Here is a 27,252-nt window from a genome sequence, read left to right on the forward strand (position 1 = left end):
TTACCTTGAGGTCCAATTACTCTAGCCACCAACAAGGGATTTAAGGACTGGTTGTATAATTCCAACCTCAAACAATGGAACATTGGCTATATGGTTGGAGCTTGACCAGTAGTGATGACAGATCATGTAAAATTCCATTCATAATACATGAATTAAGTTCCTAATGAAAAGCATACCTGTTCCTGACATATTGCAGTTCCACCACCAAGATGCTAATCTTCTCTTGGTATTCTCATGGTCTGTGCAGACTTCTGCATGGATAATGCCCTCACCTGCCCCTCCACCTTATCAATGCGAGATTTTAGCTGTAGCTTCAATTGAAGATATATTTCCAATGATTCTTATCTTTTCTCACACCCTTGCTCTTCTCTCCGATAAGAGAGACTTCAGATTGAGTCAGTCCCAAAAAAGTAACAATATCTGAATGATGTGCCTTTATATAGTATCAGGATAGAGGATGCATTGACATAGGTGGAGAGTGTTGTGAGACAAATATTGACAAGGGCAGTTAAGCTTGGATTACAAGACTGGGGCAATTGAGAAAAAATCAGACCAATGCTTAAAGGGGCAAAGTAAGAAAACCCTAGCAATCAAGTAATAGCTATAATATGAGTAGAGGTAAGTATGTTTTAGAAATACACTTTCAATTTAAGAAAATGTTAATTTTCCTTAAATCTATAGAGTACTGATTATTGTCTATTTATTAAAATAATACTAAGTCACTGATGTGAAAATATTTTTCTGTAGCAAAAAAATTATTAAACTTACTTCAAGTCACTAATCAAAAATTCATGTAGTATATACATTCACACATCTCTTCATAAGGTGTTATTAGAATGATAGTGCTTTTTGTTTGTTAATTCACTGAGAAATGAGTGGTTGTAATGGACACTTTTCATAGAAATACTGAAAAGTGCTTGTAAATGTGTTGAATAAATGTATGTGAAATGTAATATTACAAGCAAGACTATTTCAGGAGAGTAAATTATATGTTATTTTAATGAAATGTAATTACAGTATGCAGCAGTTGTTGTTTTTTAGGCTCTACTCCAAAGCCAGAATCACCTGAAAGTCTAATGACTATTATCCTAGGGATTATTTGTGGCCTTTTGCTTTTAGTGTTGGTGTTTGTTTTGGTCCAGTGTGTTGTCAGGTATTGTTTTATTTTACATCTGTTGTGTTTCTTTATTAAATAATATTATTAACCATCTTAAAGGTTTCTGAATATTCAAATTAAGTAAACAATTTTAGTTACAAAGCATTATAAAGTTTTGACTATGGAATCCTCTTTCAAACTTATTTACAAAAGTAAATTTGATTTCTACATTATTAACTATTTTGTAGTGTAGTTTACCTTGATTATTGTTTAGTTCATGTTTAAATACTCTTCTTTATAGTTTTTTCTTGTAAAATAGTTTGAGTCTGTGCAGTCATCATTGACATAGCTGGTTTGTCAAGGCTAATATTGCTTGAAATTGTGATATTAAAGTGGTTCTGGAAGCTGGTGTGTTTTCATAAAAATTTCTGGTTCATATAATTACTTCAAGGAAAACTTTGGAAAATAAAGATGTATGTGCATTTGAAATATCACTAATGAAGCATCTTGTGTTAAAATTCCTCTTTTCCCTCAAGTAATACAACTCAGTTTATTTATATGATAGCATGTGTTTGCACATTTATATGCAAAGTTTTACTTACCTGAATATTGAAAAGTCTTCACAAAAAATGCTTTTGTTACATAATTGCCACTGTAACAATTTTTAAGGCATGATTTCTGTAATTCATTTCTTATCTTTCACTGATCATCATTTTAAACTTAATGTATCATGAAACTAGTAGATTCTCACCAAAATATAAAACTGTATATTCTCCAGAAGAAAAAATCATGTGTATGATGAGGAAGGAGATCGAATAGGTCTGACTGCACTAATTCGTCGAACTATTCAAAGAAATGGACACATTCCTAAAGGTAACAAGTTGTTAATTTTTTTGGGTTTTTACTGAGTAATGATATAGGTTTTTCATATATTTAGTATACATTTCTCTTTTAATCAATATTGACAGTGATAGTTTTCATTCAGATTTTAACTCAGTGGTCCATAAAACATCTGAATAATAAGTAATTATGTTTTCAAGGAAATCGTTTATCAAAGCTGTCCTATGTTGGTCCAGTGTCAGCTGATGATCTACCAAATGCTTATGTGGAAAAACATAAAGATAATGACCTTTTTTTTCAACATGAGTTTGAGGTAAGAGTTACAGTAATATTGTGACATTGTATACATTTCAACTATGTTCTTGAGTTATTACTTCAAGTATGGAAAAATATTAGTTATTTATTTAAGACATTTTTGAAAAAACACATTTCAGCAGCACATTAATTGTAAAAATTATCTTAAGCTTCATAATAACATACATTCTTGTGTTGTGGACTTTCTAATTTATTACAGCATTGTATTATACCTTAATACTATATTTTAACAATTATTTATAAAACTTTATGCTTTCTCAAGTCCTTACCAGAGAAGTTCAAAGATAGGACAAACCATGCCTCAGATAATCCAGAAAACTTGTGCAAAAACAGATATCCTGATGTAAAATCTTGTAAGTGTTCAGTTTTCTGTCAATTTACTTAATGTATTCTGTTGAACTGCTTAACAGTTAAGATCTTTACTAGTTTTGATTATAAATATTCCTTTTATATCTGTATCTTTGACACTGAATTGTCCTCATTCAAATATCCAACATTTCAAACTTGTAACATTTTTAGGTTGTGCTATTAACAACAAAAAAAAGCTTGGTCTAATACCTGCAGTTTCATAAAATGTGTATGAATTAGCAGTATGCTGAAGTAAAATTCATGTGAGTTCACTTGATTGAGTCATAGTGTTGGTGGGTTGACAAGAACACGTTTAATGTTGTCTGTGTTCCTCTTGCTTGCTTTTCATGTAATATCATCCCTTTGGTGTTTCATAATTTAGATATTGTCAGAAGTATAGAGGTTTTAAGAATAGTTGTATTAATAACCATTTCATAATTTAGATATTGTCAGAAGTATAGAGGTTTTAAGAACAGTTGTATTAATAACCATTTAAAGAACTTGTTCAAAAATCCTTTGCGTTTTTTTAACTGTGTCTGAAAATTCAAAAATATATCACAGAAAAGTTTTTGTACTTGTTTTAGATAAATATGTTTTTCTATAGTACTGTTGGTGACTATGGATTACACTGTAATCTAATTTATTATTGTCATTATCTATAAATGTAATAAACTTGTGTTAAAAATGTGTGCACTGAAGTTCTTCAAATTAATAACTTAATTTGTAATTGTAGCTTTACATCATAATCAATTGTGACAACAAATTATAGCATTGTTTCTAAAAGACTTCAGTTTTAAATAAAATGCATGAAGTTTAAGTCAACTGGATAGAAAGTTACTGTTTTTTTATGTTTTGATGTTCAGCTTAAAAAGTTAAGAGACCAAGATAACAAAATAACAATTTAAAATGTATTTGGACTCCACTACTAACTTAAAACATACCAGTTTACATGATATACACCTAATATCATTGTTAACGTCATCAGTTTTTCTATTTTCTATCCAGTTGACTTAAACTTCACACATTTTATTTACAACTGAAGTATTTTAAAAACAATGCTATAACTTGTTATCACAGTTGATTATGATGTAGAGCTACAATTACAAATTAAGTCAAATTAATTTGAAGAACTTCAGTGCACACATTTTTAACACAAGTTTTCCATATGTCATTGTTGATTTCATCAGATGTCATTTCTGATCTTACTTGAAATTACAGCTTTTAGCTGGTGTTTCAGACTATATATTTTTTTATTTTGGTAGAACATTTTTAATAGAAATTAGAAGTAAAATGAAATAACTTTAATGATCACAAACAAAAATCTTTGTAAAGCTGTTAAAAAGATTTAGTGACATGTTCCAATTTTAATTTTTGTTGCTATGTTGAAAATTTAGAATGAAAGATATTTCCCATTTAATCTTGTATATGTAGTTGATCAAACTCGAGTCCAGCTTCCTATTGAAGATGGTATTAAAGGTTCAGATTACATCAATGCTAACTTTGTTGAGGTAAGAAAATATTCAACAGTGAAATAGTAAGTAGTCTTTAATAATCATATCTTGTGCAAAAATTTACTTAAATGCTTAGTTGACAACATAGCTGTTTTGTGAGAAAGACTGCTGAAGAAACTTGAATTATAACAATACTATTTGAGAAATAGATCTCCTTATGCAGAGTTAATGGACTTTAATGCTTTTATTCTGTTTAAACATGTTATTTGAAAATAACAGTTACTACAACATAACTTCCTGAATCATGCTATAAAGATGATAAATTGTGTGTGTGTTTGCATCCATCAACCAGTTTGTTGGCTTGGTTACTGTAATTTTTTATATGGTGACTGGAAACTGGTGTTTGCTGTGTATTCCTCAAGGTTAATTCCTATACATGGTGAGGGGACCTTCCAGAGAAGGTTCTATACTTTTAATTTACCTCCTCTGGGATCTAAACATCCATCCATGTGTTTGCCATACATGGCTACTTGTGAAGGGGAAGGGAGGATCTTGGTGGTTAAGGGTTCCAGCTCCAACATAACTCTTTGGTCTTGAATTCCTTTAGATGGCTGGCCTTGGGGTGGTCTCCCCCAGTGTCAGTCAGCTGGTTTACTTGAGCTAGTATCAACCAAATACCAGTGCTGGACATTGTCAGTTATTGTTGGTAGGTGGGCACTGAAATGTAGTGTCTTTACTATAGATACCCCCATTTATGAAAAAGTTGGAAAAAAAAAACAAGTTATTGGAAAACGACCATGCTTGGATGACTGTTGTACAGTCAACATCACAGTCAGATTCTGTACCTCAATTTCAATTGTGCATTCCATATCTGAGAAATCCATAGGGCAGATGTCTCTTTTTTTATTCAGAAGGGATTAATGAGGCTTGCTGGCTTCCCTAAGTCAGTAAAGAAGTTGCACTTTGGAGACATTTTGGTAATAACATGTTCACTACAACATACTAAACTCCTCTTGAAGTCAAAGACCATTGGAGATATACCCATTGAGGTTACTCCCCATGCAACTGTGAATTCTTCCAGAGGAGTTATTGTTGTAAGGGATTTAAAGAACATTCCCGTGTGAGAGATCCTCGCTGGTTTCTCTAGCCAAGGCATTTCTGTAGTGCACCAAATCTCCACACACAAAGAATGTATTATGGTGCCTGCTAATGTTCTGATATTGACAATTACATCATCACATCCTTCTGCCACAGTCAAAGCATGTTATCTGAACTGTAAAGTAAGACCATACATTCCCAACCCTCTCAGATGTTTCCAGTGTCACAATGGTTCATTCACTTAAAAGCATCATGTTGTGGTTTTTTAACATGTGTTCGTGGTGGCAAAAACCACAACACTTGAGAGCATGAACTGGAACTACACTGTGCTAACTGTAGTGGTCTGCACCACTCTTACTCTATTGCTTTCCCTAAATTGGTGGAGGAGAAAAAGGTGCAACACTTAAACTAAATAATATCTCCTTCCCAGAGGCTTGGAAATTATTGTCCCCAACTCCACCTAGGACTTATGCTGCTGCACTCCATTCCACTGCTGCAATAGGAGTGCAGACAAATCTCTTTATGCCTCCAGCAGAATCATTAGAAAAACATCTGAAGAGTCTTTTTGCTCTCCATGATTAAAAGAGTTGACAACTCTATGTCTACTTCCATTTTAGTTCCTGCCACTCCTTCCAGTGATTGCCCTATTCCACTTCGTTTGACTTCGGGTTCTAGATTGTTTCCCTAAGTCCATCCTTTTCTGCAGCCCCTCAGTTCCTGGAATCTTTGTCCACAGACAGAAACCTCCCTACTTGACTCAGAGCAGGATCCATAGAGGTTGATAGATAAAGAAAGATATCTTTGTCCAATAAAGAAAAAATAAACGTAGTCTAAAACAAAAGGGCTTCAAACCCCATTCTTCTCCACATAAATGAAAATGGTCAAAATATAGAAGACATTAAGGATTTGATTCTTACCATCCTGTGTGTCTCTGCGTACAGGAAACGTTTCTGAAACCTGCCGACACACACTCCCCTTTTGGTAGTTTTCTTTGTACAGAAATGGTATGTTATGTAATGGAAAAATGCATGGTGGGGTGGTGCTGCTATTTGATCAGCATGTGTCAACTATGTTTTTGCCACTTGATACACCCTTGGAGGCTATAGCCATCCATACTTCTTTAGGTTGTACCATCACCATTTGTTCTCTCTATCTGGCTTCTGAAGAGACCTATAATCAGTCAGACCTTGATGCTCTCATTAAGCAGTTACCATCTTCCTTTTTAATCCTGGGGAATTTTAATGGACTTAATCCCTTCTGGGGTGGTGCTGATATTGATGGGAGAGGTTGTTCCATAGAGCATATGCTCTTGGATCTTGATCTTTCTCTCTTTAGTATTGCTTCTTATACTTATTTTCATGCACCTAATCAGTCTTTTACTGCTACTGAACTTTCTATCTGCTCTCCTTCACTTTTATCTTACTTTTCTTGGAAGTTAATGCCATCAGTAGACAACTCCCACCTACAGTTGCAAATGGTATCTGTGTCAACAGTTGTTGAGCATGCAGTTTATTGAATGGCAGCAGCTACAGATTGCCCTCAATCACTTACTGAAGTGGATCACAGCAAGCAGTTTTGTTTTTTTCTTGCTCCAAACTTGTTTGTATGCACTTCTGCCTCTATTGGCATATTCACCCAGATCCCTAGTTCTGTCTTGGAGAAATTGTACTTCCCATGGTCCCTGAGGCAAAATTCTTGAGGCTTGTCTTTGACCATAAGCTGACCTTTATTCTACATATCAAGTAGCTGTATGTTAAGCATATAAGGACACTGAACATCCTCCATGTCCTATCTTCCACCTCTTGGAGAGTGGATCAATGTTCTATGCTAAAAATCTATTGAGCCCTTATTCCATCAAAACTGGACTATGGGTCTCTGGTCTTGGAGATGTTGGACCCTGCACACCATTAGGGGCTTTGGCTCTGCATAGGGGTCTTTTCCACTTCTCCAATTCAGAGTTTGTACACTGAGTCTCATGAACATCCTCTGCACCTTCACTGTTTGCAACTGTTTTTACTATATGCTTCAAATCTTTAATCTTTCCCACAGCATCCCACTTGGGGTTGTGTTTTCTTTTCTCAGTTGGTCATGCTTTTTTCAGAATAGACAGTTTGCCATTGTTCTTTTTGTCCTTCTTATCCAGGTGTAATTGGATGAATTGGATCTGTACTAGAATAGCATAGTTGTATCCACTGGTCAGCTCATCCCACCATGGCTAATTACCATCTCCTAATGTGATCTTTCTTTGAGTCGTCTGAAGTAGACAGATACTCCTGATTGAAAGTATTGCCTTCTATTTGCTAAACATCTTTTGAACGATCCTTCCATTTTCATTTATAATGAATGATTTGAAATCAGATGACTCTGTGGGCTGTGGCATGATTTGTTGTGATTTGGTCGTTGCACACATAATCCCCTCTACAACCTCTCTGTTCATTGCTGAATTGTACACTACTTCTCTTTTCCTGGATCATATAAATGCTGTGCAGCACACAAACTGTACTATTTATACTGAGTCACTTAACTCTCTATTAGCCCTGTAATTGCTTCACATTAGTTCTCACCCTGTTCTTGTCGATATTCAAAACCAACTGGTTCATTTCTCTCTATCATCTACTTTCATCCAGTTTTTCTGGATAACAGGCCACATTTGTATTTATGGGAATAAGCTTGCTGATATTGCAGCTAAGCCTGTCTGCTCTGGAGCTATCACGGTTTGCCTGTCCTATACATGGACTATGGTCCTGCATTCAAGGCTCAGCTCTGTGCCACTTGGCAGTCAACTTGGAGTGAGCAATGTGATAACAAACTTTTCCAGATCAAACCTTCTGTTGCTCTTTGGCCATCTTGTTTCTGTAAGGATCAGGAGGAGGAGGTTTTTCTGGCTAGGCTATGCATTGGCTATAGTTTTTTAACTCATTGCTTTCTTTTACCTGGTACTGATGCACCAACCCATTATATCCTCTCTTTCACAAATGACCAAAATTTCTGTGTTTTATACTATATTACTTATAACTAACAGATAACTAAAGTTTTAATCAATCAATTGACATATTATATTACATTGTTTTCTCTGCAGTGAATTTTCTGTTTTTTCTCCAGTTCAAAAGTTTTTCTCACAGGAAACACATCAACAGACATAGGTGAATTTTTTAAGTCTTTTAGCATAGTTAGAAAGCTAGAAAAATTATGATAGTTATAGGATAGTGTGTGCTTTAGTTGTTGTTATTTTGTTTTATTAAATGCATTATGCAATTAAATAAAAATGATTTAGCATAATATATTTAGTATAAAAAAGCAGGTCTGAGCTTCTTCAGTAGTTGATAATAAAAAAAAAAGACCTGGGTAAGTACTATATTTTTTCATGTGTATTCTTTAGTTGCTATTATAAAATTAACTGAAATGTGAAAATCATAAATGTATTAGGTTAGATTGGTTAAGGTAACAGAAAATAATAATGATAACTAGAGGTGTACTTACCAGGTAATGCAAAAAAAAATTTACAAGTTCTTGAGCAGCTGATGTGCTACATAATTGGAACAGTAATATGATATACACATTTGCCAAGTGATTTGCAATTATAAGACAGGATTGTTAGTTAGACTTGGTTTAAAGGGTAATGAAATGATACAATTAAGTATAAACAGATGTATATTGTTATTAGTTTTCAGCTATTTAGAATAAATAATTATAGTTTCATGTTACACTTTGCAGTAAATCTAGAAAGAAGAAAGGTAATTTAGATTTACTTATCTTTTAAAAATGGTCTTAAGGCTGTTCAATTTGACTGAATAAGATAGTAAGATGAGGTATTAAAACTAACAGATTAAATATATAGTTTTACTAAAAAATATTTAATAACTATTTAGAAATTTCATATTTTTAGATCAAGAAAACTATTTTAAATCTTAACATGAAAATCATTATGCACTCAAAGTAGTCAATGCTCTTAATTGTATATTTATGGCAAGTATTTAGTAAATATAATTAATTCAAAAGTTCCTTTTTTTGTGTATGAAAACATCTAATCTTTGAAAGTATGCTAAGTTTTGTGCAGAAAAATGAAATAAATTAAAATTTATACTATGGAAACTCTTATGAGCATTTAAAAGGTCAGGAGGTTGGCATAATTCACAGAGCCCATAGCAAAAAAATTTCATGGATACTGTCAACTAGCATGTTGAAAAATTAGAGTTTAATGTTAACTTAAATGTGTAGTTACTAGAACAGTTGTTTTGTTTGTTTTTTAAACAACTATGGTAAACGAGTGGAATTACAGTAATCTAATTCCACAATACACATCCTGTTCCGTTTCCTTATGTAGCTCCAGTGGACTATTATGCACTTGATCTGCTTAAATTGGTCATGGAAGCTGGCAATTATATACATTGAGAGGATTGTTAAGAAATCTAGATTAAAATTCTTACATCTTTTTCAGAAGACTTTATAATGAAAATGATATTGGAAGCTTGTATCTATATACACTGGAAGATCTAGAAAAACTTGTCAAGAAATATTATCTAAGACTGACATCACCATCTTTTGCAGAAGCTTTTACACTGAAAATTACATTGTCAAACAGTAGTGGTTATCTATAGCATCAGAATGAACATAACTGATGATAAGGAAAGCAATTCTGAGGGCATCACTAGACTGGAATATATTATAATTGTTACACCGTGCAAATAATTTCAGTAGTAATAATATTTTTAAGGATTTAAATACACTACTTTTATAAAAGCATATACATTTGGAAAGAGTTTTCATAGTGTAACAGTTTTAAAGTAACAGCTTCAAAATGTGTATAAACTGGAGATTCTTCTGAAAACAAAATTCTAAAGATTAAATGTCTGAAAACTGCAATTTTATCAGAAGAGCCATTTTTATCCTTTTAATTTTCTTTAATTATGTGTGGTTTTGAATTCATACAACAGATCTTAGTATTGAAATTATCTTTGTAAACATGTAGTGTTTGTTTCTGAAGGATAAATCATTTCACTATAATTTACTTGTCAACAATTTCTGTTTTTACATAGTACGTAAATTCACATAGCTATTCATGTTAAGCAGTAGCCCCATTTTAACATCCTGTACAGTTTTACTCGCAGTATGTTACACGGATGTTATTATTATTATTATGAGATTATGTTGACTGAAGCTATTATTACATTGTTTTCTTAGTGAGGAGGCTTTATCTTTTCCTAAAATAAGAAGTTTTATTTATTTAAACAAAAGATATACAAACTGAACATTTCACAGTATTGTTTTTCACCCCTTTCTTCTTTCCATCAGGGTTATCGAGGAAGAAAGATGTTCATCTGTGCCCAAGGGCCTCTTGAGCGTACTGTGGTTGACTTCTGGAAGATGATATGGGAACACAAAGTAACTGTGATAGTGATGCTCACTGGAGTGGAAGAACATGGCAAAGTGAGCACTGATAATTCTATTTCATATACCATGAACTTTTATCAAAGATTTCTACATACATTTTTTGAGTGACTTGGAGAAGCCTAAATGATTGCTCTGTTCTAAAGTTCTGGCTGTAACTGAAATTATCTTACTAGTTATTCTATATGAAATATTTATGCATGATTATTTTACATTTGTTTTCTTCTTAATATCAACAAATAATATGTTTAAAAAAAATATGGAGTTGATTACATAAAACTTTCTCTTTTTTATTATAGAAAAAAAAGTTATGGCTTTAAGGTTTTTGTCATTGTGGGTCATTAATTAAAATAAATATAAAAACCAAAAATTTCAGGACTTATACACTGTAAGCTACAGTTAAAGATTTCTGTTTATTTCATTTTTCTTATTTCAAATATATTAGAAACGTGTGCCATAGCCATAGTTTCAATAACAAAAATCATTTTTGTTTCCTTTTTATCTTTGGGCAACATATTTGAAATGGTAATGAAAAATATCTTCCTCTCAAGGTTAAGTGTGCTCAGTACTGGTCTGACGAAGAACCTAAAGAAGTGGAGAAACTGTATACAGTAACTGTGATCAGCACTATAAAATATTCAGATTATATAGTGAGAAGGTTTCAAGTCCAGCACAAAAAAGTAAGTTATTTTACTTAGTTCTTGTAAAAAGTTTTCAAGTGAAGCATTAAAATAAAAGATAAACATGATTTATTTACTAGAGTCTAAATCTATACTGCACATATGATTATGTATTAACATTATTTGAATACTTGAAAAAAATTAATATGGACAGGATTGAATTCTCGGTCTAACAGATGGTGCTGCCACATGAGTGAAAGCCCAAAGATTTGGTTTTCACGCATGCAACATTATTAAGTGGAATACTATGCATATGAGACAGGTAGATGTTTTAAATACATAAATTCTATAAATAATATTGTATTATGTCACTGGATATGAATCAAACAAAAACCTATTAAGTACGATATGGAGTTGTATTTGGATTTAAAGTAAAGAAGTTTTAAAATATAGAGTAACTCTCAACAAAAAATGTATCTATACACAGTATTTTCTGTGTAAATACCTTGTCTTTCTGGATAATTGCTATCTTTAGCTAAGAGCTTGGATTTTTTTCTTTATTGCACTATTGATAAAGAGATGTTATAAAATAGTGAATTTTTAAAATTATGGTATCAAGAAGTGTAAAAATCAACAATATTTGTTTTTCTGAACAAACTTTAAACCTTATTGTTTAATAAGGTCCTTGTTATTGTTATTTGCACACAGTGTATTAATGTGCCCTCCTTCTGCAACCTGTGTCTATTTGGTAGAATCAAGTTGAGCACACACTATATACAGTAGTGACCTCCTGCAGCACGAGACTGTTCAGTAGAGTTGAGGTGAACACACACTATATACAGTATACAATAGTGACCTCCTGCAACATGAAACTGTTCAGTAGAGTTGAGGTGAGCACACACTATATACAGCATACAATAGTGACCTCCTGCAGCACAAGACTGTTCGGTAGAGTTGAGGTGAACACACACTATATACAGTACACAATAGTGATCTCCTGCAGCACGAGACTGTTCGGTAAAGTTGAGGTGAACACACACTATACGAGGGCTGTTCAAAAAATACGCGGACTGACATCATAAAATAAAATGTACTTTATTTAGAAATTACAGGTCTGGGACCCCTTCAAAGTACTCTCCTCCCCAACGCACACACTTATCCCAACGGTGTTTCCACTTGTTGAAACAGTCCTGGTACGCTTCTTTTGTAATGTCCTCCAGCTCCTTCATCGCATTTGCCTTAATCTCGGAATCGTCTCAAATCTTCTTCCTTTCAAGGGTCTTTTGAGTTTGGGGAACAAGAAAAAATTGCAAGGAGCAAGGTCAGGTGAGTAGGGGGGTGGGGAAGAACAGTGATCAAGTGTTTGGCCAAAAACTCACGAGTTCTGAGGCACAAATTTTGCAGCAATGCGGTGCATCTTCAATGTTTCGGTCAAAATCTCATAACAAGATCCAACTGATATCCCACACTCTTCAGCAAGCTCCCTGACGGTCAGACGTCGATTTGCCCACACCAGGGTGTTGATTTTCTCGACGTGTGGGTCGTCAGTTGACGTGGAAGGACGTCCAGGACGCTCATCATATTCAATGGACTGTCGACCATCCTTAAAACGTTTCATGCCACTTGAAATATGCCGAAGCTTCATAGCAACATCATCGTAAGCCGTGTTAAGCATAGCAAAAGTTTCAGTTGCAGATTTTCCAAGTTTAACACAAAATTTCACAGCAAGTCGTTGCTCCTTCAGGTCATTCATTCTGAAATCCGTCAAACGAAAAAATCGTATTTCACTTAAAATCCGCGTAGCTAATACACAAATGAAGATATCTGCAATCGGGAAATGGCGTCGTAATCAGCTGATCTGTGCAAACCTAGCGACACCAAGCGGATTCCCCTGGAACCAACTGGAGCCTCACAATTCAAACAGTCTGCATATTTTTTTAACAGATCTCGTATACAATACACAATAGTAACCTCCTGCAGCATGAGACTGTTCAGTAGAGTTGAGGTGAATATGCACTATATACAGGATACAATAGTAACCTCCTGCTGCATGAGACTGTTCAGTAGAGTTTAGATGAACACATTCTATAGTACTCTTCCCTCCTCCCCAATCATCAAATTGAGCATGAGAAATCCTTACACTTAATAACATGCAAGTTCCTTTACTTTATATATTATGGTGAAGTTAAATGATTTTTTTCTTCTTCAGTTTTTATTTTGAATTGTGTCACAAGATTTTGTTAACCAGTTTCTCAAGAAATATTGGTTGATTTATTTGTTTCATACTTAAAATCAACATCAAATACTTGTTAAACATAATTTACTTTTGCACTCATATAAGCATAAAAGTACTATGGTAAAATTAGCCATTAGGAATATTGGGTTTCCATATGAGTTACCACACAAACATACACATTGCTCTTTCAATTGCATAAATAATTTGCTGCCAAACTGCTATTAAATGTATTTTTCTCAATTCTAGTTTGTAATAATTATATAGCTGACAATGAAACAAGTATCTTTATACCCATTTATTCACATATGAATATACTCGTACATATCCAGATATACATGATTCACAGCAATAGTTGTACTGATTCTTCATATAAACATAGTGTTTGTCTTCTGGGATAAAAAGACTCTCTCTCCTTCTGCCCTAACTAGATGGGTTTGTCAGTATCTCCAATTGGTATATTCATCCCATGATGTGGATGTTCACAGACAAATCACATATGATTCATTCTCTTGCATCTCTTCTTTATCAACTTTGGTATGAGCACATCCAGATGGGCATATGAATGACTCTCCACCCTCTGACTGTTTTATCTCCTAATGGCTTTCACAGGTTGCCATTCTTCAGCCACCTTACTATCTTTAAGAAGAATATGTATTACTTCTGTTTCAGAGCACCTTTTACATTTCATAGGATCCCACCAGGTCGCTAGTTGGTGATGCTTTCTAATGTGTGATTAAAACATGCATGAAGACAAGATATTGAAAAGTGGCACTGTTTCTGCTCCCTGTGAGATGGGGCGCTCCTCATGAAAAAACTGAGTACTAAAAAAATGTTCTGTCCACCACTCTGACTCACGTTTCCTGGCTTTTAAAAATAGGGTTTCATAGTCAATCACTGCACTGTTTCCAGTGAAAGAACTTTCCAGCTGGAAGTCTGATAAGGATATGGGCATTTCTGTTGGTCTTCCCAGTGTTAATTCTCCCCCATTCATCAAATGAAGTAGGGAAGACCCTTACCACTTACAACTTCTTAGCAGCTGGGATTAGTGGCATATTTGTATAGGGGCTAGAACGGGGTTCAGCCCCAGGGCCAATGATCTTAATTGGGTTCTTGGTAATTTTATTCTGTGTAAAATTATATGAGATACAGTGTCCACACAACCTTAAATATATACTGATGTGCCCTCTTCCTCAATCTGTGTCGATTCAGTAGACTGAAGTTAAGCACACACTGTTCAAATTCCAACAGCATATGTATTGTTCCCTCCTCCTATGATTGTAGTATGTCCTGGAGAGTCTGTCTGATGGTAACGTGCCCTCCTCCCACAGCTAGAGTTTGATGGTAGAGTTGAGGTGAGCACACAAGGTGTGGTCTGAACATGCTCCAACTACACTACAAATGTTGACTATCTGACTGATTCTGTGCTTAGCCAGGTTTTCATTCTGCTAAGCCATGGAATGCATGGGGTTCATTTACCCTCTTCCCCTTTCCTTTCTAGACAGGGAATATACTGTAGCAGAAATTAGGTGTGGTTTCCCATAAGTGTGTCCCTATGAAGCCCCTATTATGGAGTGTCACACTTTGAGGGCTTTTGGGTGGGGGGACTTTCTGAAGGGAGCTTATTTAGATAAAATTTGCACTGTCCCCTCCACTACTGCAATGTGAGGTTCTAGCTAAACTGTTTAAGGAAGTAAGTTATTATCTAGGAAGTTAACATTTTTCCAATCTGAAAGTTTCTTTCCAATAGATACCTCTACATACATTCCCCATCATGTCTGCTTCTAGTGCACCTTTATTTTCCTTGCCTCATCAAATGAATATCTATTGGAAATACCTTTACAGCCAAGGAACATGTTTACTTTAATACTTAGATAATTGATAAGTTACGGGAAATTCAAAGCTGAACATATTATCAGTGCAAGAATGTTTTTGTAAGTTGAAAGTAAGTAGAGCTGTAAATGTATTCTAAATTTTAACAGATCTCTAAATGTAATATAATGTTAAGTTTTTCAGCATTAAAACTAATGGTACTAGTTTTCTTTCATAAGGATGGATTCATGGATGAGCGGGAAATCCTGCAGTTTCATTTTATTCTGTGGAAAGATTTTTTAGCACCAGAACAACCTTCCTGGTTGTTACGCTTCATCAAAAGAGTAAATGAACATTATGTTTCTGACAGGGGACCACTACTAGTCCACTGTAGGTAAGTGTCTGAATATTGTTAGCTTTTTTTAGTTCTTAAGAATTTTTTCTTCCTGCTATCATCAGTAGAAATTTCTTAATATTGCATTTAATAAGATGGTTCAGTGAACATTATCCATCAAGTCAGAAAATAGTTGGTTTGTTTTTCCAGATGTTTCTCTTTATATTATTAACATTCCTTTACTTTATACATTAAGGTGAAGTGGTTTTTTTCTTCAGTTTTCTATATAAATTGTGTCACAAGATTTTATTAAATATCTCCACAAGAAATATCAGAAAGAACTTGGAAAAGAAACAGTCAAACAACTAACATCATTCACACACACACATCTTTGGTCTTCCAAAAATCCACAAGCAAGGCTATCCTCTCCATCCTGTAATTAACTACAGAGATTCACCATACCATCATCTGTTAGCTAGATATTTTATAGGTAAGACAGACCATCTGTTAGCTAGATATTTTTTAGGTAAGACATCACTATTACCAGATAGAACATCTTCACATTTTAAGAACTCAGTTCCAGTTTGTAGAAATTATAAAAATGCAGTCATGATAATCTCATATAATATAGTGATTAGTTTTAATATATTCATTCTTCTGACTTACAAAATAACTCATTATACTTTACAAATACTCAACCAACAGCCTGTAACTGATAGAAATCATCAGTTGACAATGTCCTGTATTAATAACTTGCAACCTTCTAAGTCATCCCAAAACATAACATAATTTCTGAATCCAACATAAATATATATGTTAATAATGTCTGGACCTAGTCAAGAGCTCATCCTCACTAATGTTTAATAACCTGTACATGACACTTTCTGAAGTTAATGCCCTAAAAATAGCTCTTCCTAGTCCCAGTATTTGAGTTAAATGTGAAAGCAGTGTGTTGATAATGTTCCCACACTGTACAGACAAAATTCTTGAATTCATTATCCACCTAAATAGATCAGTCATGATATAATTCACAATAAAAACAGAAAAATAAAAAACCATCTTACATTCCATAATGTAATGTTTACAAAGTCTAACTCATACCACAGGCATTTACTGAAAGCCAACAGATAGTGTAGTTTCCTCATTTGTAAGTCAAACCACTGTAACTGTGTAACGATGTGTATCATAGACTTCCTAGTTTGATGAATAAACAAGATTTGTAATAATGAATATATTAATAAGAAGGAAGAAACAAGCAACACAACCCAGGGCTTGATATTAAGTAAATTTCCAAATTGTTCAGAAGGTTGTATTGGTTTTCTGAAAAGACAAAAATAATATAAACCCTCTAAGAAAAGATTACAAAATTACAAGATTACAAGAATTTTAATATTTTTATAGTTCATTATATAAAAGTACATATAATTTTTAGTTGGCAGTTTTCCTTCTTTATTCATCTAATTTTTGATGCCTTACTTCTCTGGAAGTTTTGTTACATTGGAAAAATAACAAACCCAAACCATGCTAATGTTACATAGTATCTTAAGGAAACACAGTCAATGACATTTAAAACTTTTACTACTTACACCATTGGCTTGGTTCCTGGGACCAACCTTGTTAACATTTTGTGTCTGTTATAGTTTTTATGGTATTACTTGTAAATTAGTAAGCACACGTTTATGAAATTTGGCAGATTATCAGTAAACATTACAAGGTTTTCATACATAAAACATCAGATTGTTTTTTAAGTCTTAAGGTTTGTTAAGCAATGTTTTTCTCGTGCCATTTTTATTTTCTTGTGTTGCCTGTCTAACATGTAAAGTAATTTTCATTTTAAGATTAAAAATACTTTTTTGCATCAGAAAATTTTCAAATTTCACATGTGATGTCCTCAACACAAAAGTTTATCTTGAAAGAAAGAGATCATGCCGTCATATTTGAAAATTGCTGAGAAAATCACTAAGAAGACATTCTAAGCTTCTGCTGATTATTCACATGTCATATATATATAAGGGACCATTTCCATAAATAAGCAGGGTCCTCTGTACTTGATTCACAGAATATAATCATAGCTCAGCAAATAGGAAAGATAAAAGGTATTTATTTTATATTCTATTTTGTTAGTGTTGGTAATTTGAATTGCTAATTGTTACAAAACTATAGACTTTATTTTGACATCACAAACACCTAATTTGAACCAATTCTGCATTTAACATATCATGTGACATACAAAAATCAGTGTTTAGATGTGTGTTTAACATTTGTTTAAACATGTGTTTACTTTCAAACTAAGAAATTTAATGTATAATATGAAAATTTGAATTATAATCTGCAGTTTGATACCAAACTTAGAGATAAATTCAAAAATAATAGTTCAATAAAAGATTGAATGAAAGTCAACAAACATGATGAATTGGTTTTTGACCCATGACCTGTAGCAATAGGGTTAACAGAACAGCAAATTTGACCAATAATGTTCAATATTTTCATTTTTACCAGTTTGACCTGTCCACTAAGTATAGTAAAGTACAGCCTGTGGTAAGACTAGACTTGCATCAGAACTAGGACATACCACAATACTGTAATATGTACACAGTGTGCCTGAGCACTGTTTATGCACACACAAACACCACTGATATGTATTGTAGCTCATACTCATAGTTTGTATTAATCTGGAGAGAGGCAAGGTTAGCTATATTTTATTTATTGTTATTTTGTTTCATTCGGATCAAAACTTTCATAAAATTTTGTATGCAATTGTCATTATTATGCATTGTTTAATTCATCAGTTTTCCTGCTTTTATCATGATAACCATGCCTTCTATATTTCTTAGACTCAACTGATAATGTCTGTCTAATATTAACCTTAGACCTATACAAATGTGATAAAAAAGGGGTTAATGTTCCAAGTTTAATGATTAACAATGAAAATTCTGAGTTTGATTTTGTAAATTTGATAACTTTATTTCTTTCTGAAGGTTTATCATTCAGAAGCTGAGAGAGCCATGTTAGTCTTATTATTGTAAACATCTGTACTAGAAATTAATCTCACTAAATATTCATGTAATTGCAAACTCCTACCCACCCATATATATGCATGAAAACATTACACAGAACAATGTGTGGTAATGTAAATAACTGAACTGTACACACTACTCTGTAACTTCACACAGCCATTCACACTCACATCAAGTTAATAAAAAATATATGGGTATGAAACATTATAGAGGTGCAGTTTGTCCACCACAGAAAGTTTAGTAACTAAAGCATTGTTATCAAGCAATCACAAAAACAAATTCTTAATAAAATTTTCAGCCCATTTTGGTGAATTGTACTGATGGGAAAATGGACAAAAAATATCAAATTTTTAGTTTGTAGTTAAGGAATTTGTTGAGTATTTTAGTTGAAGATTGGAGTCAATGTTACATGTGTAGTGTGAGCATGGATAAGTGTACAGTAGGTTACAATGCTGTTATCAGTATGGTCTGTTTCAAGGTGCAAGTCATCTGATAGACAAACTAGGAGCCCTAATTTGGTTGTAGAAAGAAGTTTTTAGATGTCTCTGACAACTGTTAAAATAAAGCTCTACAACCCTTCTTGATAATGGACACCCAAAACTGGTAAAAAAAGAAAATAAAATCCAAGAATAAAAGACATATAGCCTTATTTTCCTATGTGAAAGGTCATTCTGAAAACACAGAAAGGATATGTAAACAGCATAAAATAAAAACAGGACTCAGAAGCCATAACATAATGTGACTATAGTTAGCATATACTAAATAACCTATGGAGAGAAATAATTTATAACAAGTGTCTCTCTAATATCCATTGTATTAGACAGACATCCCAAAGCTCAGTTCACACACACACACACACACACACCAATATGTGTGTAAATTACACAGAACAATGTGTAGTAAAGTAACTAACTGAACTCTATATACCACTTACCACACAAAACGTAACCTACTTTCTTACAATTAAAACAGAAGAAAACAAACATTTCATGATGTGATGTTTACCAAGTCTAACTCATACCACATGCATTCACTGAAAGCCAACAGGTACTGTAAATACCACAGTTGTAAGTCAAACCACTGTAACTGTGTAACAATGTGTATCATAGACTGCCTAGTTTGTGGAATGAACAATATTTGTAATACTGAAAATACTGAGAAGAAAAAAATAAACAACTAGGGCTTGATTTTAAGGAAATTTCCCAAATTGTCCAGAAGGTTGTACTGGTGTTATGAAAAGACAAAATATATACTCTTCAAAAAAAGAAACGCAAAAGGGATATTTTTTTTATTTTAAAGAGAACTATATGTAATATTGTTACAAGCTCAGAGTATGTGATGTTACATGTGTTAAGGCACTGATTGTCAGACCAAAATGACAATAAAAGTTGTGCACTTTGAAAACGGAGGAAAACATCGGATTTTTCGCCAAAACGCATTTGTGTCCAATACATTTGTTTGAGAGATCTGCATGTTCTGCAAGTGCAACATGTGCAAAATCCCTATAAAAGTGACGGGTTCTCGGTTTCCATAGTTCAGTGTTAAGCCACTGACACGCAATACAGTTATGCCAAGACTGACTGAAGCACAACGCAACAACGCCATTGATCGCTTGGAAGCAGGCGAATCTCGATCAGATGTTGCCAGAGCTGTGAATGTCCACCCAAACACCATCACTAGGTTATGGAATCGTCACCAACAACATGGATCAACTGGTAACCATCCACGATCTGGCAGACTTCGTGTGACCACACCCGCACAAGATCGCTACATCCGGTTACGTCACCTTCGGGATAGGACCACCACTGCAACGTCTACTGCCTCAACCATACCAGAGCTGCGTAGGATTTTCGATCAGACCGTACGCAACCGTCTACAAGATTCTTAGGCCCCATGTGCAACCCATCATGGTGAACATCAACGACGTTTTTTCAACATGACAACGCCCGTCCTCACACAGCCCTACTCACCACTGTCTTCTTGAGACACCACAACATCAACGTTGGCCCTCCATATCACCAGATTTAGACCCCATCGAACACCTTTGGGACAAGTTGGACTGACGTCTGCAACGGTGACAACCTCAACTACGGACTCTACCTCAGCCTGCAGCAACTTTGCAGGCTGAGTGGACAGCCATTCCATAGGATGTGATTCGTCATCTCATCGCTTCCATGGGCAGGAGATGCCAAGCAGTTATTGATGCTCACGGGAGGCATACTCGTTATTGACGTTGAGTGACGTTAAACTTCAACTAGTGAGCGTGACTTCACCTTTGCAGACTTTGGATGTTCAGCAGTGAATGTACAAAGTTTCACACATGTCATACAGAACTACCCGGAATAAACTTGTTAATAATTTGTCTCAAATTTTGTTTTTTGCGTTTCTTTTTTTGAAGAGTGTATATAAACCCTCTAAGAAAGATTATAAGAGTATTGAAGTACAGAGATACCAAAAATACCCAGTTCCAAGAATTTTAATAGCAGCCCAAAACACAACTTGAGTATAGACATTGTTAAGCAATGTTTTTCTCATGCCTTTTTTTAATTTCATGTGTTGCCTATCTGACATGCAAAGTAAATTTTATTTTAAGTAAAAACCAAACTGTAATAACATCCTATGGAAAGAAATAATCCCATTTATAACAGTCCTTGTGACTTTACTTTCCATTATATTGGACAGACAAAAAGACAACCCAAAGTTTTTTGTTTTTTAAATCATTTTCAGAATGGCAGTTGCTTGTATACAGGCCTAAACATCATACGAAGTCTGTTAAAAAAATACGCGGACTGTTTGAATTGCACGGCTCCAGTTGGTTCCAGGGAAATCCGCTTGGTGTCGCTAGGTTTGCACAGATCAGCTGATTACGACGCCATTTCCCGATTGCAGATATCTTCATTTGTGTATTAGCTACGCGGTTTATAGTGAAGTGCGATTTTTTCGTTTGGCAGATTTCAGAATGAATGACCTGAAGGAGGAACGACTTGCTGTGAAAATTTGTGTTAAACTTGGAAAATCTGCGACTGAAATTTTTGCTATGCTTAACACAGCTTACGATGATGTTGCTATGAAGCGTACGGCATGTTTCAAGTGACATGAACGTTTTAAGGATGGTCGACAGTCCATTGAAGATGATGAGCGTCCTGGACGTCCTTCCACGTAAACTGACGACCCACACGTTGACAAAATCAACATCCTGGTGCGGGCAAATCGACGTCTGACCGTCAGGGAGCTTGCTGAAGAGTGTGGGATATCATTTGGATCTTGTTACGAGATTTTGACCGAAAAATTGAAGATGCACCGCGTTGCTGCGAAATTTGTGCCTCAGAACTCGTGAGTTCTTGGCCAAACACTCGATCACTGTTCTTCCCCACCCACCCCACTCACCTGACCTTGCTCCTTGCGATTTTTTCTTGTTCCCCAAACTCAAAAGACCCTTGAAAGGAAGAAGATTTGAGACGATTCCCGAGATTAAGGCAAATGCGACGAAGGAGCTGGAGGACATTACAAAAGAAGCGTAGCAGGACTGTTTCAACAAGTGGAAACACCGTTGGGATAAGTGTGTGCGTTGGGAAGGAGAGTACTTTGAAGGGGGTCCCAGACCTGTAACTTCTAAATAAAGTACATTTTGTTTTATGACGTCAGTCCGCGTATTTTTTGAACAGCCCTCGTATTCTACACAAAGAGTACTATCATTGTTCTAATATAAGTTTTTATATATTTGGAAAACACTAAATGCACATTATGATTTAAATTTTCTTAATGTGTCTATAATAGTTTATAAGTGCTCCAAAAATATACAAGTTAATTGCAAAAAGTGTAGCAATAAGTTATCACCTTTGGTTAACAAGTAGATCTCATGCTTTAAAAGAAAGAAACATTTATATATTATGTCTCTGAAAGTATTTTAGAAATAACTAAGATTTTTGCATGAAGTTGTTCCTTAGAAATTGACGTTTTACATGTTATTACATAAAAATATAATTTTGAAGTTATCATACCTTCAGTTTTTATAGTGTATTCTATTCACTTGATCCAGCTCCTCCGAGCTCAGCAGAACAATCCAATATCAAGGAAGAACTTTCTGTGGATGCATCTCCTTCTAAATGAGTTGACCAATCCATGCCAAACTTTTCATACTAACTTAGTAGTCTAAAAGCAAATCAATCTTATTAAACTTTTCCATATACTAAGAAATAATATTTTGTAGAATAATCTGTATATCATTATTACAGTAACTACTGTAAATAGTTGAGTTTGAATAAAACTTGTATCACAACAAAATTCTACAAGCCATATATTGTAAATAAAATCTGCAGTATATTGACTTGTTTCTCAAAATATGTAGTAATAAAATATCTAGCTACAGTGCAGTTCATAAAGATTTACTGCTATGAAAGTTTCCTGCTCTTTTCTGATTAACAACATTTAACTCCCAATTTACATACTAGGTTAAAATAAGTACTTTAACTTGTGTTACAGAAGTATTTCACTATTTAAAATGTTTTTAAGGTATGTTTTACTTCTTGATGAATACAGTTTTCCATAGAAGCAAAGTTCAAGATTATTATTCAGCCCTTTCACTGCATAATTAATTTTCAGGTTGATTCTCAAAAAAAAGTGTCAATTATCTACCAAAAAATAAAGTATAAATTTAACCCTTTGTATTAGTGTTTTTTATACATTAAAAAAAAGCTGTATTTTCTCTATATGACAGTAATATTCCTTGTAAACTGAACTAGATAGTAAACAAATAATAATTTAAACAAACAACTGATGAAAATTAGAAGAAAAGTGTTCTCCAATAAATGGTATAACAAAACTAAGTCAAATAAGAGGCCAAAACATGACAAAGTATAAAACAAGTTATTTATGTAACAATATACAAGAAATAAAAAGCTGTCTTTATAGAAATTCTATACATGTTCCTGAAAAGTTAGCAGTTTTGTAATGAGGCATATAAACATCCAGGTTTTGCAGCACAGAACAAAGGTGGCAGCAAACAAGCAAGTTTGGTGATTGTTTCAAGTAAAGGGGAATATTTCTTCATATCACAGTATAGGAAAACATTTTTTTGTAGCCGTGGGGTAAATCTGATTTTTTGTGTCAGTGAGTGTAGATATTTATTTGGATATATCCAAATTACGTACCAAAAGGTTTTTTAATGCATTAAATGTACCAACTTCAGACAGTAGAAATCTTGACCACATCTTTACTGTGAAATGGGCTGCTTTGAACAAGAAGTGCAGGAGTGCTTTACCATTTCTGGTGACTTTCTCAACTCAGCTTCTACACCTCTTTACTTCCAGTCCACTTTCTCTATTCTAAAACAGTTTTCTTGGAGAGTGAACACTACTGAAACTGCTTACAGAGAATGTGCTCATTTTTAACTAATCTGTGTGTATGTTCTACATTTTTAACAGAAAAAAAGATGGAGGAGGGCAATCTCCTTAAACTAACTTGCAAAACTTTTAAGATGTTTGAAATGCAATACAAGAGCTTCAAAAACAAAGTCCATTATGGACTGAGAGTTCACATTCACTTGTAGACTTTCATTGGATCTGTTAGGCTTTAACCAAGAGCAGAATTGGGTATGCCATCTGCCTATCAAAAAATTAGTTAAATTACATATCTACCCAATTTTTGCTGTAAAACATGCTTTGCTTGTTTTCCAGTTTTAAACATTTGCTTCGTATGTACTTATTGCTTAACACTTCCTGAGTGTCTGTGTTTTGCTGTTTTTTTTTGTCTCAGTGTTTAACTGATATTACTGAATGTGTTTCATTTCAGTGCTGGAGTAGGAAGAACAGGAACATTTGTTGCTATAGACACACTCTTACAGGAATTGGATGAAGAAGGACAGGTTAATGTATATGCCTGCATTTCTAACCTCAGACGTTCACGGAATTACCTTGTACAATCTTTGGTCAGTTCAGCACACATAAAAAACATCTTTCTTTACATTAGTCAGTAATTTGTAATTTGTACACTGTTCTGTTTTTAGTTAGTCATACTGGATGATTTTTATTTCCATCTTTTTGTCTATACAAGTTGTAGTAATTGTCAAAAGTGGATAAAATATGGGAGTTACAAAATTGAACTGCCCCATTAATTACAGAATGTTTAATTTGTACTTTCTTTTAAAACTCATAAAATTAAAGGACATTTTGGTCAAAATTTAAAAGCATTACTTTATCAGTTTATGTTGAATTTGTTTTGTTTGCTTACTTGTTTTTATTAACAAAATGCATGAATGTAAATGTTACAAAGTGCTCGAGTTTTATATATTAAAAGTATTAGCCTAACAGAATGAAAAAAAAACATCATACCAAAATTATATTTTAATTTTGCAATTAATTTTACTAAATCCAACTCAGAAAACATGGTTTTTGTGTAATGTTTTTATAACATAAGCAAAACTGTAATATGGAGTAGTAAAGGAGATGGTGATTGGCTTGAGTAAAGTCTGTACTATCTTCATAGAATTAATTGTATTACTTCATTGTGATGATATTTAAAACATTATGTGGCTTTTGTCCACTGGTCTTGTAGCAATATCTCAAGAGAGAAGCATTGGTGATATTTTATTTTGGACCAGCAGTTACAGTTTCAACTTAAGTTTTCAGTTTTATTTACTAACTTTTAATAGATACTAAATTGCATGAAATAATTGGCTCTTTTTATCAACACAGCAATTTCTGCTTTTGAAAATGTTAAGTTGCTAGTCGGTGTAATACAGGGTGTTCGGAAAGTCACTGTGCAGTTTTGTAATCATATGTCTATTCAGTCTATTTCAAGCCAGCAACTGATAGCGGTGTTTAGAAACAAAATAAGAAGAATCCAAGCCTGTATTGATGCCAACGGGGGTCACTTTCATTATTGTTTATAATTGTCATTCATATTTACCTCCTATATTCTATATTGAAACATGTCTGTTAATAAATATATAAGGGCACAGTGACTTTCCAAACACCCTGTATTACATCACAATCAGGCACAGTATATCATGTTACTTTTATTGACCCAAATGAGTATAAAAGTTACCATTTATCACTGAATATAAGACAGGTTCATCCCTACCATAACATTTTAGGTAGTATTAGTCTAGTAAAGAATGAAATGATTTAATTATTATAAGGCTTATTGTGATGTAATATTACATCTGTCTCTAAGTAACAGATGAAATTTTGCCATCTTGGGCATTTTGCATGTAACAAATACTAAAATATGTTTTTCCTTTTTATTTAAAAGAAAAAGGTATTTACTTTTTGTCCTCTACTTTTTTTAAACATAAAATCAGGGGTCATTCATAAACAAATTGATATGTTTTGGTAGTAACTTTGAAGAAAATCCATGAGATCAAATTTCTCATGGCAAGCTTTACATGTGCTTAGGGTATGATACATTGCTTCAAAATGTGAAGTGATACTCATTTGACGTTGATCAAACGTCTTAGGCTTAGCATATCCAGGTAGTTAGGGAGCTTGACTTGTTAATCTGAAGGTTGCTTGATCGATTCCCTGTTACACCAAACATGCTCATTCTTTCAGCTGTGTGGGCATTATAAGTGATGGTCAGTGCCACTATTAAATGGTAAAAGAGTATTCCAAGAGTTTAAATAATAATTTAAACAAACAACTGATGAAAATTAGAAGAAAAGTGTTCTCCAATAAATGGTATAACAAAACTAAGTCAAATAAGAGGCCAAAACATGACAAAGTATAAAACAAGTTATTTATGTAACAATATACAAGAAATAAAAAGCTGTCTTTATAGAAATTCTATACATGTTCCTGAAAAGTTGGCAGTTTTGTAATGAGGCATATAAACATCCAGGTTTTGCAGCACAGAACAAAGGTGGCAGCAAACAAGCAAGTTTGGTGATTGTTTCAAGTAAAGGGGAATATTTCTTCATATCACAGTATAGGAAAACATTTTTTTGTAGCCGTGGGGTAAATCTGATTTTTTGTGTCAGTGAGTGTAGATATTTATTTGGATATATCCAAATTACGTACCAAAAGGTTTTTTAATGCATTAGTGGATGGTGATGAGTGCCTTCCATCTAGTCTTACACTGCTAAATTAAGAACAGGTAGCACAGACAATCTTCATGTAGCTCTGCACTAAATTCCAAAAACAAAATAATCAAACGTCTTCCAAAAACAAGACTGATTTTACTCAAGACTATTACATTTTGACCTTGAATTGCACTATAAAAAGATTTCTACATACTTATAATTTTAGGACAAACTGCAATAGAAACAACAGTAAATGTTCTTCAGCTGTTTCTTATAATTTCTATTGGTTAAGGTCTGATCATTTATGTTAAAGTATGTCGATCATTGAATTACGTAGCACAATTAAAGTGATTACAATGGGAAGACAGAATATTCTATTCTTACTGTTCTTTCTGCTTTGCAGTTGTTTTGCCCTCTTTTGATTGGTTTATAACATTACTAGATGACTTCACTCTTTAACATCAACAGTATCCCTGTAACATTAACATTTTATAAAAACATCAGACCTTCCAACATTATTGCAGCTGAGAATAGGGTAAACTTGGCAATTCTTCTTGTATTTGTTGCTTAGTTTAGTAATGAAAACAGGGTTTCTGCAGGTAAATTAGTTTGCAAATGAGGGAGGACTTTTACCAAACTCTTGAATGAGAAAATGTAATTTTCCAGAGATTTTCCTGTGTTAC

General features: G+C 33.7%; 1 protein-coding gene and 1 long non-coding RNA gene across 7 annotated transcripts in view; one reads left to right on the forward strand and one right to left on the reverse strand.

Moving 5' to 3' along the window:
* Nucleotides 1-27,252, forward strand: part of LOC143223218 (tyrosine-protein phosphatase 69D-like) — a 337,627-nt gene that overhangs the window by 286,329 nt on the left and 24,046 nt on the right. For 4 of the 5 annotated variants that reach the window (XM_076450864.1, XM_076450868.1, XM_076450867.1 and 1 more), the window contains 9 exons: nucleotides 1,018-1,153; nucleotides 1,875-1,969; nucleotides 2,137-2,249; nucleotides 2,514-2,604; nucleotides 4,031-4,107; nucleotides 10,441-10,575; nucleotides 11,088-11,216; nucleotides 15,441-15,595; nucleotides 24,343-24,478. In XM_076450864.1, the coding sequence (XP_076306979.1) occupies nucleotides 1,018-1,153; nucleotides 1,875-1,969; nucleotides 2,137-2,249; nucleotides 2,514-2,604; nucleotides 4,031-4,107; nucleotides 10,441-10,575; nucleotides 11,088-11,216; nucleotides 15,441-15,595; nucleotides 24,343-24,478 (1,067 nt within the window). The remainder of the gene's footprint in view (nucleotides 1-1,017; nucleotides 1,154-1,874; nucleotides 1,970-2,136; nucleotides 2,250-2,513; nucleotides 2,605-4,030; nucleotides 4,108-10,440; nucleotides 10,576-11,087; nucleotides 11,217-15,440; nucleotides 15,596-24,342; nucleotides 24,479-27,252) is intronic. The other variant, XM_076450865.1, reaches the window with a different exon arrangement.
* The window catches only part of LOC143223221 (uncharacterized), a 47,438-nt gene continuing 30,756 nt past the window's right edge, over nucleotides 10,571-27,252 (reverse strand). Inside the window, exons 4-5 of one of the 2 annotated variants that reach the window (XR_013012755.1) lie at nucleotides 22,554-22,704; nucleotides 10,571-11,121 (exon numbers count right to left, since the gene is read on the reverse strand). This is a non-coding gene — a long non-coding RNA (uncharacterized LOC143223221). Of the gene's footprint in view, nucleotides 11,122-16,658; nucleotides 16,856-22,553; nucleotides 22,705-27,252 lie in introns of those variants that run through there. The other variant, XR_013012756.1, reaches the window with a different exon arrangement.

The sequence above is a fragment of the Tachypleus tridentatus genome, chromosome 8, assembly GCF_004210375.1.
Source record: "Tachypleus tridentatus isolate NWPU-2018 chromosome 8, ASM421037v1, whole genome shotgun sequence".
NCBI classification, from domain to species: Eukaryota; Metazoa; Arthropoda; class Merostomata; order Xiphosura; family Limulidae; genus Tachypleus; species Tachypleus tridentatus.